Consider the following 15,559-nt stretch of genomic DNA (forward strand, 5'->3'; position numbering starts at 1 on the left):
TGGGTACTTTGCAACACAAGCCGCGGGAACCAAAGGGCAAAGCTTAAATGTGTTAGGGTAAATCGATGCTGACTTTTTAAGGAACTTGAGAGCTGCATTTCATTCTAATTCCAAAATACATTTCAGAAGGAATAAATGATTGGATACTTTTTTAAAAAAAAATCAAAGAGGGTTGAGCTTGGTCGGGTGCTTTTCCTGCATCAGGTGATAAGATCATGGTTCTTCTTTGACTTCCTAGTGTTCTGGGTCACGCTGGTTGATTTTCGAATATTAAGCCAACCTTGCATCTCTGGGATAAACCCCACTTGGCCCTGGTGTACAGTTCTGACCCTGCGGAACTGTATTTGCTAATATTTTGTTGAGGGGTTTTGCATCTATCTGCGTGAGGAATATAGTTTTCCGTTTTTACACCGTCTTTGGTTTTGCTGTCAGGGCAATACTGGCTGATACTGAATTGAGAAGTACCTGCTCCTCTCTTTTCTGAAATAGATTGTGTATTAATTGGTGGAAAAAGTTGGTGTTAATTCTAATTCCAATTTAAAAGTTAGGATGGAGTTCTTCAGTGAAAATCTTCCTGGCTTCGAGTTTTCTTTTTTGGGAGTTTTGAATTTATAAATTGAATTTGTTTAATAGTTTATAAGGCTGTTCAAGTTATCTATTTCATATTCAGTGAGTTTTAGTACTTTGTATTTTTGAGATATTGCTGCATTTCTTGTATGGGGTCAAATTTATGTGCATAAAGCTTCGGTATTATTCCTTTATTATTATTATTATTATTATTATTATTATTAATGTTTTTGGTGTCTAAATTGTAGTGATAATGCAGTTTTATTTTTGCTATTGATAAATATTTTAATCATATAATAGAAAAATGAGCAGAAAATGGAGCATTTGTTACTCTCTTTTGCAGAATAAGATCCTTTTGACACCTAAGAAATTATAATGAAAAAATATTTCTCGGAATAAACATTTTTAGTCTTTTGTAGCATAAAAATGCAGTGTATTTGAGTCAGATATAACGGTTAAAACGTGAACTCTGAATGGAGTTCATTCAGGTTTATAACTTCAGGTTTGTGGTGGCCACGTTAGAGCCGCAGTGGGTGACAGTCTTTGAGGGTCTGCTCCCTAAAGGCTGGGGAGTTACCACATCACCTGTTCGGCTGTGCCTCCCAAGAGCCTGGCAGTAGACAGTGACCAGGTTCTTGTCGGATGGGTGAGCGTGTGTCAAGGCCGCCGGGCTGGCAGGGTCGCAGCACCTGTGTCCCTCTCTGGAGGAGTCCCTCTTGCCCACGTGTTCTTCGGGGAGGCCTGCTGCCCCGCCCCCAAAACAAGAACACGGGGTCCTTTCAGCGTGGCCAGCTCTGCGACCCCTCCTGACGGTGTTGGGGTCGCTGTCCACTTCCAGCCACTTCTGATAGATCAGTGGTTTTCAGGTATCTTATGCTGATGGAACCCTTTTCCAAACAAAAACTTCAGGGACGGCTGGGAACAGCCCAAAGGTGGGAGAACAGCTGCGCCTGTAACCGAGTCCAAACTCGTGCTCGCCGCACGACAGGCCAGTAAATCGGGAGATGAGGTGCTGGGGCGGGGAAGAGTGACTTTTTTGGGAAAGCTGGCGGACCGAGAGGATGGGAGACTCACGTCTTGGAGACCCATCCTGCTCCAGTCAGAACACAGGCTCCTTTTATACAAAAAAAAAGGGGGGGGGAGGGGCGTGGTTGGCTGTTGCAGACTTCTCGGTGCAGGAATCCTGTGTTCTTGCAGCGGTGCGCGTGGGCCAGGTCATGGTGCCCCTGCAAACCTCCCACAAGACAAAGGTTACTCTCTATTCTGCAACTTTGTTATCTTTACATGAGTGCAAACGTGTTAACATCCTTAAAGGTCTGAGCCTTGAGAACCAGCTCTTCTGTCTATTTCAGGCTAAAGGCAACGTTGTTTTACAAAAGGTGCAGAGCCAGCAGGACTGAGCCTAGAAGACAGGGCCCGGGGTCAAAGCCAAAGGAACAGATTAGTTGCAGTCAGATTTGTTCTTTTCTGTTAGACACACACGAAACATGAGTGATTCGCAGAAACATCCGAGGGAAGCAGCCAGGCTTGTCGAGCTGTTGGTTCCACTCATGCGATGCCCAAAACAGTCGACGCTAACCGCAGGGTCAGGCTGGAGAGGAGCTTCCCAGGGGGAGGTGATGGCAGTCTTCCATGTCTTGATTGGGGTTCGGTTTACACAGGGGTGTGCACTTGTCAAAGCTCACGGAAGTACACTGAAGACTTGTGAGTTTTGCTCTGTGTAGACGCCACATCACAAGGCAAATGTCAAGCCCACAGCAGGGGATGGGGTCTTCCGACTTAAAGCAGAGGCTGGGCCCCCGCAGCCGCTGGGCCTGCCCTGTGCGAGCTCCACGAGGCAGCTGGAGCCAGTGTTCAGTTACTGCTGAGTTTTGCTGCGGGCATTTTGAAGAGATCGTTTTAAAATAACATCTTAAAAACCTCCTTAAGTACAAAATGCAACTTTCTTGTTTGGAACAAAAACATCAAGGCTCTGAGAGGAGGTTTGTATGTTGAAATATCACAGATGCCTTAAGGTTTTTGTTAGCAATTCTGTGAAACCATCTTAGTCAAGATGCAAGATTAAAGCTTAGAAACCAATTTTTAAAAATAAGTGGTGAAGAAAACTGGTGTCATTATCTGCTAATACAAGGATTTCCTTTTTATGTTTGTGAACTTATTTTTAAAGTCCTCATCGCTTTCCCCCGCACCCTTACAGCTCTGGTAAAGGCAGCGATTAAAGGTCACTTGGTTTTTGTGGGGGGAGAGGGTACAGCTCAGTGGTAGAGCACATGCTTTGCATGCATAAGGTCCTGGGTTCAATCCCCAGTACCTCTTTTAAAAATAAATAAAATAAAATCCAACCAAAATTAAAATTAAAAAAAAAAAGTCACTTAGTTTTGGACACCAGCCTCACACCCTTTTCCATAAGGGACTGCGTTTTACGTTGCAGGCATGGCCGGCGCCATTCACTTTCTGTCCGACATCCTGGTCCCCGAGACGTCACGGTTCCCGGCGTTTGAACTCGGCTCTTCACAGGGGGATGCAAAGATGCAGAAAGACTACTGAGAGAGCCAGCTGGCCCAGGAGCCGCCGGGTTGCTCGGTGCCTGACACAGAACCGACTGTGAATCCTGCAAGAGGGAGGAGCGGGGGAGGCAGACTCCTTCACGGCCCCCTGTGTCAGCGTGAGTGGCAGGGCCGCCCCGTCGGCGTCCTGTCCCCGTGCCCCCCTCACCGGTGTCGAACACGACCTCTCCGTGCCCGGCCCTCCGTAGCGTTTGCATGTCTCGATGTTCGCTGTCTGTAGGCGTAGGTTGTTCTTGGCGGAAGCCCTTCCCGTCCCTGCGCCCGAGCTGGCTGTGCATGAGGGCACGCGGCAGCCGCTTCTCTGTATATAACACTTACAGCGGGGTGTTTTCTGTGTTGGCAAACCAGGGACTTGGCGGGTGGTGTCTCTTTAAGTATCAGAAAGATTCCCTAAGGTGATGGCCCAGGGGTAAGACTTTCCGGCATTTCCTGTGGGTACCTTGCAGATGAGCAGGAGAGAAAGGCCACTCCAGAAATGAACAGAAACAGAACAGGTGGGGAAGTTTTGCTGGCGTGGAGGGTGGGGAGCCACCAGGCAGGGCTTCTGTGCTCGTCTTGGTGTGAAATTCCAGACTCTCCTGGCGGTCAGTCCAAGGCAGCTTGTGCCCTGGGGAGTGGATTCGTGACACCAGGGACATTCAAGGGAAGCCTTTCCACGGCCACGTTGCAAACCAAGCAGCAGTGACTGAAGCTTGGCCAGTCTAGATTCAGTGTGTATTATTCAAACAGGCTGCACCTCACTTTTCTCAACATTGTAACTCAGCGTTCAGTTCAGTGGACACAATTCTAGGTGGGTAATAAACAGAAACACTCAGCTCTTCCTGTGTCCCTCCAGTTAAACTGATTTCAAAGTTCAGTGAGCTAGCAAAGTGTACATTTGGGATGAAGATAGTCCTCATTTTTTGTCTACTATTTGGGTGATGAAAAAAAAAATCGCACGTTGATGAAATATATTACGTACACAGTGCTGGTCTGCATTTACACACGTGGGCAACGAGGTTCCAGCCAGGAACATTGGGATCCTGTCTGACTTTTTTTATTTTAAAAATGGGCATTAGTTTGCATTTTACCCTATAGATCTCAGTTTTTAGAAGAGCTTTGTTGTCAAGATACAGGATGGTCTAGGGTTTCTCCAGACTTCGCATCTTACAAGCCGAGGCCCAATGCTGAAGCACGAGGTGGGTCTCTGAGGGCCGGAAGGCAGGTCTCTGGTGGGTCCTTATCTATAAGGGGGTCTCAGTGTTTGTCAGGCCTAGTGTCCCCCCCTCACAAAGGAGAAAGAAGGATGTGGATGTAGGAGACAGACTCCTTCACACATGTGCCGTTCTCAGGGCGCTGGTGACCACTGCTTGTGGGGCGACACCTCCCGTGTGACCCCCAGCTTCTGAATGCTGCCCTGTGGGTCTCTTCATGCAGTCTGGTTTCTGAGACACAATCGTTCAAGTGAGGTTGGTGGTGACTTCGGTGGGTGTAAATCCTCCTGGCGGGTCAGGACCCGAGCGAGCCGAGGGGGCTTCCGGCAGAGGAGCCCTGCTGATGCCACACCCCGCATGGCCGCCCTCAGGGCCTCGACGACAGGTTTTGCAGCTTTGCCGTTTCTCAGGGGAGGCCGGTGGGGCTGCCCGGGGGCCACCCCAGCTCGGCAAGAGGGCGGCGGATCGTGGACGCCTTGCATCTGATGTGTCTCCTGACCAGGAGCAGCGAGAGTGACCCCCAGTCATCTGAGCATCTCACTGTGTATGAAAAATGTTCAGTTTCTGATTGACACACTGAGGGAAGGATAGCACACTTGTGGGGTACATGGAGGAGATTGTATTTACAAGGTTTTATTTACAGCCTACTTACGCACTCGCTGTTAACAGAGGTGCAGCCTGTGACTCCCCAGCGACCCACTTCCTAGCCCCTGACGCCGGCTCCGGCTCTCGGGCCCTGAAGGCAGCCGGACAGGATGTGCAGAAGCCGCTCGCACAGTTCCAACAGGTGTTTGAATTCGGATCTCCGATCATCTCACAGCGATTTGTTAAGATTTGGTTGTGTCCTCGAAAACGTGTCCTGAGTTTTTTAAATAATGCGTGTGTGCACTGTTCCATTTTAAGAAGGAAAGTCGATGTTTACAAGAAGTGCGCGGGGTTCTCTGGTTTGGTGCTCAGTAAAGTTTCGGTTTCGTGGTGACACTTGTGGGGTCTCTGTTTGTTCTCGCCTGCGCCTGACTCTGCGAGCGACAATCAGGACAGTGGTCACCGTTCTGAAGATTAAAAACATGGCCATTGCTCAGGTCTGATGTACCGGGTAATTCATTAGAACGACAACTTTCCTGTTTTGTTCCAAGGCCCTCCAACACCTGGGTGGTCTGAGAAGAGAAGCCTATCTTGAGCTTGCCTGTATGACAGACTTTCTGCTCCCCGCCGCCCTGCGTGGTCACAGCGCTGCCCGGGCTGGGCACTGTCTGACACGTGAGAAGGCCGGTGGCCTTGCCCAGGGTCTCGGCTGGAATGAGGGACAGGCGGTGTTCAGACCCGGACGGTTCTTGCCACTGGCCGCGCTTCTGCCTTGTCCTCAGTACCTCTTCCCCTGTGTGCCCAGCACAGAAGGGAGGAAACAAACCTGGGGGATGCCCTGTCCTCTGTCCCCCCGCCTTCCTGGCTGGGGAGGGACCCTCGAACCACCCGGTGCAATTCCATACGTACCACTTAAAACTCCGTAAGGGGGTTTCACAGCTCTTGCTTCATTGGCTAAATTCACGAGAGCAGGACCCAGGGGTGCCGTGCAGCTCCCCTGAGCAGCTCCCTCCTTGGTTCCTGTATTCAGCAGGCGTCCATTGCATGCCTTCAGCATGCCAGCCTCGTGCTGGGTGCTGAGAGGCAAGTGCTAACAGTGCTTGTGCACAGTCCAGCCTGGGGGACGTGAGCGGCCTCAACGCTCAGGCTCCGGGGAGCCCGCCCTGGGCAGGACCTGGGACAGCTCCTCTGCGTGTTCGGGGCCGGGCGTGGTGTGCGGGGCGGCAGGCCTCCCAGCGAGCGCCGGCCGGTCCCGGCGGGAGGGGACCGCAGGTGAGTGTGGCCAGCCCAGCCTTGCAGCGTCATGCCCTTAGGCTGTCCCTGTCATCAAGGAGCCTGTGGAGTGGAGGTCGTGAGCGGAGACTCAAACCTGGATGTGTGTGGTCACCCCAGAGCTCAACCACTGGTGTGAACTTGGGCACGCGGTTTCCTAGAAAGGTTTTCTGTGTACTCGGGGCAACCAGATGTGGTTGGGGGAGGATTAAAGGGAACTGTCCTCCGTGGTGAGCTGAAAATCCAGACCTGTCCAGCTCCAAGATCCCAAGCATCACCACATCTGGAACCACTGCTCTGCCTGGCAGCTCCGAGCCTTCAGCCAGCCGTGTGTGCGTCGTGTGTGTGCGTGCGCCTAGCTGCCCCAAAGTTCTTCAAGGGGAAGGGAGGAACCAAGCCACGATTTTCAGGCTCACGCAAAATCTAAAAAGTTCAGAGAGGCTGGGTTCTCCGTTCCTCTGGCCTGTTCTTTGCTCAGTGCCCCCCAGAGACCGTCCCGGTTCTGCACCAGCTGAACTTGTGGCTTTCGTAGGATCGCCCATCAGATGCAGCGCTGGTCGTGTGTTAACAGGGACCTTGCCCCACTCTTGAAAGTGTTGTGCATGAGAGAACAAAACGGGTACCCAGCAGCGCCCACTGTCATCCCACAGACAGCCCCCAGAACTGGTGCGGCCAGCTTTTCACACCAGTTCCTGGCGGAGGCCACGGGAAAGCCATCGAAGGCTTAATGCTCGGCTGCTGGAGCTGCAAGGAAGGTGACAGAGAGATGAGCGGTCCCCTCCCCGGAGGCTCTCCAGGAGCAGGAGGGAGGCCCGTCTCCCTGCAGCCGAGCTGGAGGTCCTGAGACCTCGCGTGTCTGAAGGACGTCTCTGACACTGAGATCACAGGTTGTTCGGAGAATTCTGCACTGGGAGTCACCTCCCTAGTGAGGTTTCAAGGCATCATATGTCTCCTAGCTTCCAGGAGCGTCGCCTCTGAGAACCTCACAGCCACGGTGACCCTGGTTTCTTTGCGTGCGATCTTGCATTCTGGTGTGATCGCTTTGCAAGCTGTAGAATTTCTCTGTCACTTTGTCACGATAACGAGCCTGGCCCTGAGTTCTTGGCAGGCCCTTCCGATCTAGAACTTCATGTGTTTCAACTCTCGGAATTTTCTTTTGAATTATTCTCTTAGTGTTTTTTTTTCCCCCGTCTCTGCCTTTTTTGCTTCCCTTTCCAAGCGATTTCAACTTTATTTTCCAATCCTCTTGTGTGTTCCCTTCTTTCTGGGAGTTTTTCTTGTTCTTGGGGTATCTTTTGGGTACATTCTCTTCTTGTTTCTTGTTGCACTGTCTTACCTCTTTGAGGATCTTAGTTTAGCCCGTCCTGTTCGGCAGCGGAGTGAGGGTGTGTGTGTAGGGGCAGGGGCTGTGGGAGAGGAGATGGAGGAAGGCAAGGCCATTCCGAGGAGTCTCGCTTTTCCTCTAGGTGGAGTAGAGAGCCTCCCAGACTTTCTGCGCCAAAGCAGGACGTTACCTGATTAATGCAGACAGGGGCCACCCTGCAAGAATGCCGGGCAGGGGGAGGGAGGCTGGAGGTCTGGTCCAGGAAGGTGGCTGGTGGGCTTGGTGGGGACGGTTAGAGTCGGGATGTGTCCTGAAGCCGGAGGCAGTAAGGCTTCCTGGCCGTCGGGTGCGGAGCGGAAAGGGCAGGCGGACTTGGCTCCGGGGTGCTCGGCCTGAGCCGCGGATGGGGCGCTGCCCGCCGCTGAGGTGGGGGGGCCAGCCAGGCGGATCGGGGTCCGCTTAGGCACGTGGGGTCTGCTGACCGGGGAGTTCGGAGGGAGCCTGGGAGAAAAACTCCCTCTGGAGTCATTTGCGGTGGGGAAGGGAGCCGGCAGCTGTTACAGGCGATCCTGCTACGGAAGAGAAGGATGGAGACGTGGCCACTGGGCTCAGCGGCCGGATTCTGTGAGCAGCCCGGGGGGCAGATGGTGCGGGGCGGGCCGGGGGCGGTGGCGGGGTGCGGCGTCCCCCGTGAAGTTGGGAGCCAGGCAGCAAATGCTGGGGAGGGGGAGGAGGGGGAGGGAGGCTGGAGGAGAGGAGAAGATGTGGGGGTGCCGTCCTGGGGGGAGTGGGGGAGGGCACGAGCGACTCAGAGGCCGGGGGTCACGCGGAGGGTTTGTTGAGATGGGCGAGTGTCTGATTCCCTTGGTCTGGCGCGGGGCCCGGGGGTTTGTCCCCTGGCCGGTGCCAGGCTGGCCCTGACGCTGCCCCGGGCACCCCTGCGTGAGGACAGCATCCTGTGGCTCCCTTCCTGGTTCCTCCGGGCACTCAGAAGGGCTGGTCTGCCATGCCGGCCACGTCCAGCGTGCTTTTTAGTTGATCTGAATTGCTTTTCCTGCCTGCGAGCTGCAGTTTTTATCTTTCACATCAGAGGGCCCGCTGGTTCCGTGCTGCGGACGCCGGCTGTAGATGCCGGTCCGCGTGTGGGAGCTGGCGGGGCCTTCGGTCCGTGAAGCGCTGGCATCAGTCCCTGCTGAGACCCCCCCCACCGCGGTCCCCGCCTGCAGGCGGCAGGAGGGACCCCGTGAGGAAGAAAGCTGGACAGCCACCCTCACGGATGGCACTGCCACCTTCACCTAGATCCAGTGTCCTCCGGGCCAGAGACCAGAACGCTTTCCAGAAAAGAAGGCCCCGGTTTGGCAGAGGAGGGGAGGAGGCCGTGACGCTGCTGGGCAGGTGGAGAGGCATCTGGTGTCTGAGGGGACGTGGGCCTGGCCGCCCTGCCCCCAGAGGCCTGGCCACTGCCCCACGGGTGGAGTCGGGGGGGCTCCCGCCCTTCTTGCTGTGGGCTCAGGGCCCCCCTCTGCTCAGTCACTGGCCCCCCTCTCATCTGCTTTGGGGCCTCCTCACCGTGTGGCTGTTTCCTCCCTGCTGACTTCATGCTCTCTGGGCATCCCCTGGGGGGCAGGCCGCTCACCGGCCTCGGGGGGGCCCTGGTGCTCAGCCCCCAGCTTCTGGCTGGGTTCGAAGGGCCGGGTGTGGCCCGAGGGCCTTCGTCTCCCTCATCTTCCTGGGGCTTCTCCCGAGCTGGTCTGAGCGCCGCGGGGCACCCCAGCCATCGCGTCCCCAGCCTCCCCGACACCGCTGATCCACGGCCCCGCCGTGTGCTGAAACAGGGTCTAGGGACGGCTGTGTGTGTGGTGCTTTTCTGAACTGTTCTCACCTTGAATTCTCTTACTACCACCTTATTTTTGACCTGGTCCCACATAGGAAGCCTGCCTATTTTTGTCAGGTAGGAAATTCACAAATGACAAATGTGAAGTGTCTGCAAAACAGCCTCGTTTCTCAGTTTGGCCATTGCAGTTATGTGCCGTGTCTGGAGGAGCAGTGCTTGAAGGTCACGGAGAACAGAAGCGAGGCAGCCGGGCAGGCGGGCACAGAGAGGAGGGGGCCCTGCAGCGGCCAAACCCCAACCACCCGCCTGCTGCCCCTCCAGCCGGAGGGCTGTCAGCCCGCAGGCGCGGGCCTGCCTCCCACGCCGGGCAGAAGCCGGGAGTTAAGTGCCCTGGGGGGACAAAGGGACAAGAACAGTCCCAGACACCAGGCCCTCCGGGTTCCAGTCTGGACCCTCTGCCTCTGTCCCTGCCGCCCCACAGGGTTGATGGGGGGGACGTCAGACAGCCCAGGAAAAAGCCCAGCACAGTGCAGGTGCCCAGTGCCACATTCACTGTCCAATTAGGGAAGAAGTAACTGACATCAAGTCATTTTTTAGGGAAGAAAGTCTGTGATAGTGAAACAGGTGTGCGGGCGTCACCGCGGGCCGCGGTGGGACAGCCTCCTCGGTGCTTCCTGCCTCTCCTGCAGCCTCCCCGATCCTTCCAGGGCCCTGAGGCCGGCTTCTGGGGGGCGCTGGCCTCCCCACGTCAGCACGGACACCCCCAGCATCTTCTATTAATATTTTTATTACTAACTCTACGTGAAGTGCGATCTATTAAAATACGGAGTCACTGTGTTGTACCCCTGAAACTAATAGATTGTTATGAGTCAACTATACTTCAACAAAAAAATGAATAGAAGTAAAACCAGCTCATTTTGGCGTTCCCGGTAACGTTCCCAGTAACCACGCGAGGGACAGAGCGACAGGGAGTCTCCGCAGGTTTATTCTAGGCCCGCATATACGTTTAATGGCTTGAGTACGCCTCCTTCCTCACATGCAATGACCCTTAGGGAAGCCTGTGTGCAGCCACGTCTTACAGGAGGCGACTCGGGGTTGGGAAGGGCTGCCCAAGGGGACAGGACTCCCGAGTGTGGGGCAGAGATTGAGCCAGACCCAGATCTCCGGGACATTTCAAGGTCACGGATAAAAAACGGAGCTAATTTCCATTCTCACTGAGAGGGGAGGGGAGGGAGATACACCTTTAAAATGTGCAGGAGAGTAATGTCACGGTCAGCGCCGTGGACAGGATGCTCAGAGCAGCCGCCCAAAGATGTGCTCAGGACCTAAGCATTAAGTCGTGCACGGGAGCTTAAGGATGCTTGTTGCATACTCAGTTCGAACAGGCATGACTGTCTGTTTCAGCCTAGGATACACTTGAAGGAATAAAGGAATGTAAATGGTACAGCGTTGCCCCTAATTAATTAGTCTAGGCAGGGACAATCGAGACATGCAGACGTGTCCCTCCTGATGGAAATACACACTGCCACCTCCGCGGTCGCCCTTCCAAATAAAACTCAAAACAAAACGAAGCCTGAATCTGATCGAACTTCTCTACGTACCAGTTTGCAAGAAACCCAAATATCGTGGAGATACTTGAGTCGCTGTGACGGTGGAGATGCGATCAGCAAGTCCCAGATGGTGGCTAAACCTGCAAGGAAAGCCACCTGGCTTCTTTTACAGGGAAACAACAAAAGGATAAAAAGAAATGGAGAGGAAACTAAGGGATCCAAAGAGATACAAAAATCAGTATCGTGATGTCACTGTAGATGATTTTTTTTTTTTAAAAACTGCAAGACAAGAGAAATGGAAACACTGATTCGATTTTTAAAGATACTGGAGAATCACTGTTGGTTTTAACTCCGTGCTGCAATATTTGGGGATGAAATCAATGTCTGGGATTTGCTTCAGAGTAATTCAGGGAAGGGCCAGACGGAAGAGAGATTGAGCAATTAAAACTGGCCGTGAGCTCAAAATTGTCAGAATTGTTGACACTTGGTGATGGGTGCCTAGAAGTTCATTATCCTAGTCTCTGTTCTTCGGTGTTTTTTGCAATTTCCTCTCATTGAGGCTGGAACCATGGGTCTCCGGTGGTCTGGGAAGAACGCTGGAAAAGCAGGGCTCTGACCTGCAGTCGTGTTGGGCAGGACGGGCTGAAAGGAGAGCCCTGAGCTGCGGGAGGGACGGGGGACGAGGAGGGTGCTCTGGGGAAGGCGGGCTGTGAGGTGCTCGGGGCTCACTGAAGGCCACGCCGGTCCCCGCACCACCTTTTCAGTCTGATCATCTTTAAACTGATGGCTCAGGACAAGCCTCCAAACCATCACCACAGCTCTCGACCGGAGTCAATAAATTATAAGATAAAGAAGTAAATGTATTCATTCATTCAAGGCTACGCATGGCCTTCCCCCAAGATCCTTGCCGTGTTAGTCTTAGCTGTTAAAATTCAGTTAAAATCCTGTTTCTGTGGGACAGAAATTGAAGAGCCCCATGGCTGGCATTTGGGGCTCGGGGGCTGTCGTGACATTGCAGAGAAGGTGTCACGTGCAGCTGGAGGAAGATGTCCCAGACGGGCACCCTCCCTGGCTGGCGAGCCGGTGTTCCGGGCAGGAGGGCTCAGCGCATCTCTCGGTTCATTTCCGGGGGCCACCATACAAAGTCTCACCTTCTGGGTGGCTTGAAACAAGATTTATTCTCTCAGTTCTCACGGCTGGAGATCTGGGAGGAAGGTGTCAGCGGGGCCGTGCTGTCTGAGGGCCCAGGGGAGGATGCGGTCCATGCCTCTCTCGTAGCTCCGGGGGCTGCCACCGTACTGAGCACCCTGCCGTGCGGACACGTCGCCCCAGGCTCTGCCTCCGTCTTCACACGTGTGCGTTTCTGTGCCCCTTCTCCTAGTCTCCCTGAGGACACCTCGCTACGCAGGATGGCCACATCTTAACTAATGTCGTCTGCAAAGACCTTTTTTCCAATTAAGGTCACATCCTGAGGGTCTGGGAAGGACAGGAATGTGGGGTGGGGGTGGGGGGCTGTGTGCTCACACTGACCACACTCTCCACGTGGGCCTGAGAGGCCAGAAGCCAGGGCCGCTGGATCCCCCCGAGCAAGGAGAGCCCAGGGTCATCGTGCTCCGGCCAGACACCGTTTCTGCGACACTGTGTTCAGAGGGGAAGGTCTGCACGAGGCACAGATGGCAGGAGGCGGGGACCTCGAAGGCCACCTTGGAGGCTGGCTGCATGAGTCACACCCCTGCACCCGAGGAGACACACTCAGCCCCTCCCCGGGCCCCCCAGACGCTCACCCCGCGGCGGCCGCAGCTCCGGGCTGCAGAGCAGCAAAGCTCTTTTGAAATCCGGACGGTTGTCTAAGGCACAACCCTGGAGTTTTCTCTTAACAAAACTGAATCGCCTTTGTACCATATTCCCCCGACAGCCCCTGGGTTCTGCCTTTGCCCGGAAGCCACGGCTTCATTTTAGCATCATACGCGTCTGGGGGTCCGCGAATTTTCAGAACCAGCAAGTCCTGGCTCCTCTGTGTGTAGCGGCCTCTCTGAGCTGCTCTGTCCCATCTCACGGTGAAGAGCGGGCAGCCGGCAGAGAGCATCCCGGACGCTCTTCCCGGAAGCCTCTCCTAAAAGGCTTTCTGCTTTCTTGGAAGAAGTGTTATGCATGACAGGACTATTCTAAAACCATTTCCCCGATCGCTTCTACCTTCTCTCTCTCTCCCCACCTCTCTGCACATGCACACCCACACACCTGCTGCATCATTTACAAAGTTGCAGGCATAGTCACTCAGACCTCACTGTGCATCTTCTAGAAGTAATAACATGCCACTGTCATCACAAGCGCGGTGTCACCCCTGAGGAAACGAACAAGAATTCTGCAACACGACGGGGCCCCCAGCGCGTGCCCGGTGCCCCCCCCCCCCCCGCAGACCCAGGGACGCTTTAAAGTCTGTGCTGTTGTTTCCAACTGGGGTCCAGTCCAGTTTCCTGATCTGTGCTTTTGTTAATCTCTTCTAACCTGGGACAGTCCCCGCCTCACCTGCTTTTTGGTTTTGTTTTTAATGACACTGACTTTCTGGGGACTCTAGGACTGTCATGTTATAAAACCACCCCATGGGTTTGTTGATTCTTTCCCCACTGGGGACGTGTTCTGCCGTCTCCCCCTTCCTGTAACTTGGAGGTGAGGTTTGAACTCTGACCACGAGCCACAGATGAGTATCTGAATTTAAGTTAGTTTAATGGAGATTAACTTTAAAAAAATTTTATTTATTATTATTTTTAAATTCTTTTTTGTTTGGGGGGTAGGATGTAATTAGGTTTATTAACTTTTTTTTTTTTTTTTAGAGGAGGCACTGGGGATTGAACCCATGACCGTGTGCACGCTAAGCATGCCCTCTACCACTTGACCTCTGGCCTCCACCCCGAGATTGACTTAAATTTTTAAACGCAGTTCCTGATCTTCCCAGCTTCATTTCAAGTGCCCAATATCCACCTGTAGCCAGGGGCTGCCATACTGGGCAGTGCAGACGTTCCCTTCATCATAAAAATTGGCTGGATAACACTGCTCGCAATGCCGTGACACTCACGTTGGACATTTTTGGCATGACTGCTCCTTCGGTGACGTTTGTGGCTCCACACTGCATGACACACGCTCCGGGAAGAGCGTCCAGGATGCTGGGAGTCCCGGGGGCCCTGAGGGACTTGTAAACTGCACGCGTAACTGGCAATGTCACACGCCACCCCCCCCCCCCCACACACACACATCCTTCTCTGGTACTGTCGCCGGGATCCCACATCCTGTGATGGAAAATATTTCTAGGGAAAATAAAAGTAAAAGAATTTTAGAGCTGAGAGGGAACTTTGTTGTTATTTTATAAACAGCTGAGGGAACTGAGGCCCACAGAGGTTCAAGACTTGCCCAAGGTCACTGATGCTAGTTGGAAGTAGACAATGACCTTCAACAAGCATCTTCTTACTCCCAGACACTCATGTATCAGAGTTAAAATACCCTGTGGCAACTGAGGTTGGTTGGTACCAACACTGCTACTAATAACCACACAATTCTTTCTATTGAGTAGTTGTCAGTGTTAAGCACTGTATTTCGTTCTTAAAAAAATGGCTTCACGTAATTCTCGCAACCACCCAATGAGGAAGCTTACTTACAGAAAATCTCTACTTAACAGGAATGAATTTTTTTCAGGTAATAAGAAACCTAGAATTGGTTCACCAGTTAAGCAGCTCAACCCTGTGAAAGCTGGTATCTATCTGCGATCACCTTGGTTTTTCCATCATGCTCACAGGGTAGCTGCTGCAGCGCCAGACATCACATCAATGATCCAAACTGGGTGAACCCGAACGTGGCAGTGCCAGCAACTCTGGTTTATGACAAAAGTCTTTCCCAGAGGCCCGAGTAACTTCTGTAGTATCTGTCATTGGCCAAGCCTGGACCCCTATCACAGCGAGACCGGGGAAATGGACATGCGGTGTAGCACTCCTGGCTTCTGGAGAAGAAATAGGGAAGGGATGAGGGTTGGATAAACCAAGCAACAGTGGAGGTGTTCCTGTCCTCATGGGTCAGATGAGGAAGCTGATGCTCAGAGTGTGAAATACCCCACCCAGGGTCACCCAGGGAGTAAGTAAGTGGCTGAGATGCCTTGTGCTCCAGTGCACGTGACTAGCGAGGCGTGCTCACTGAGGAAAGCGAAGGGGACTCGGATGCTGCCTGGGTCTGGGCGGGTTCAAACACTGCAAGAGTAGGATGTGCGTGTCCTCAGCGAGCAGGGGAGGGGTGGCCCAGACAGTGACGCTGCCACCTGAATAATGAACTGAAGGACGTTCAGGAGAAGAGCAGCTTGCTGGTGCCCACAGCTCTCCGGGGAGGGGACCGCTTACAGAACGTTTATTATAATACATTTTTTAAATTGAGTTATGGTCAGTTTACAATGTTGTGTCAATGCTTCGGTCCTACATGAACATACATATATTCATTTTCATATTCTTTTTCACCGTGAGCTACTACAAGATATTGAATATAGTTCCCTGTGCTCTACAGTATGAACTTGTTTATCTATTTTATATATATCAGTCAGTATCTGCAAATTTCGAACTCCCAGTTTATCCCTTCCCACCTCCCTCCCCCCGGCAACCACAAGTCTGTATTCTATGTCTGTGAGTCTGTTT

General features: G+C 53.1%; 1 protein-coding gene across 4 annotated transcripts in view; it reads left to right on the plus strand.

Annotated features, from left to right (window-relative positions):
- LANCL2 (LanC like glutathione S-transferase 2) overlaps positions 1 to 15,559 on the plus strand; it is a 99,075-nt gene that overhangs the window by 52,390 nt on the left and 31,126 nt on the right. The window contains exon 9 of one of the 4 annotated variants that reach the window (XM_074358552.1): positions 2,999 to 5,306. The exons of the other annotated variants lie outside the window; for them this stretch is intronic. Coding sequence (XP_074214653.1) covers positions 2,999 to 3,114 — 116 coding nt within the window. The 3' untranslated portion in view covers positions 3,115 to 5,306. Of the gene's footprint in view, positions 1 to 2,998; positions 5,307 to 15,559 lie in introns of those variants that run through there. 4 annotated transcript variants of the gene reach the window in all.

The sequence above is a fragment of the Camelus bactrianus genome, chromosome 36 (genome assembly GCF_048773025.1).
Source record: "Camelus bactrianus isolate YW-2024 breed Bactrian camel chromosome 36, ASM4877302v1, whole genome shotgun sequence".
Lineage (NCBI taxonomy): Eukaryota > Metazoa > Chordata > Mammalia > Artiodactyla > Camelidae > Camelus > Camelus bactrianus.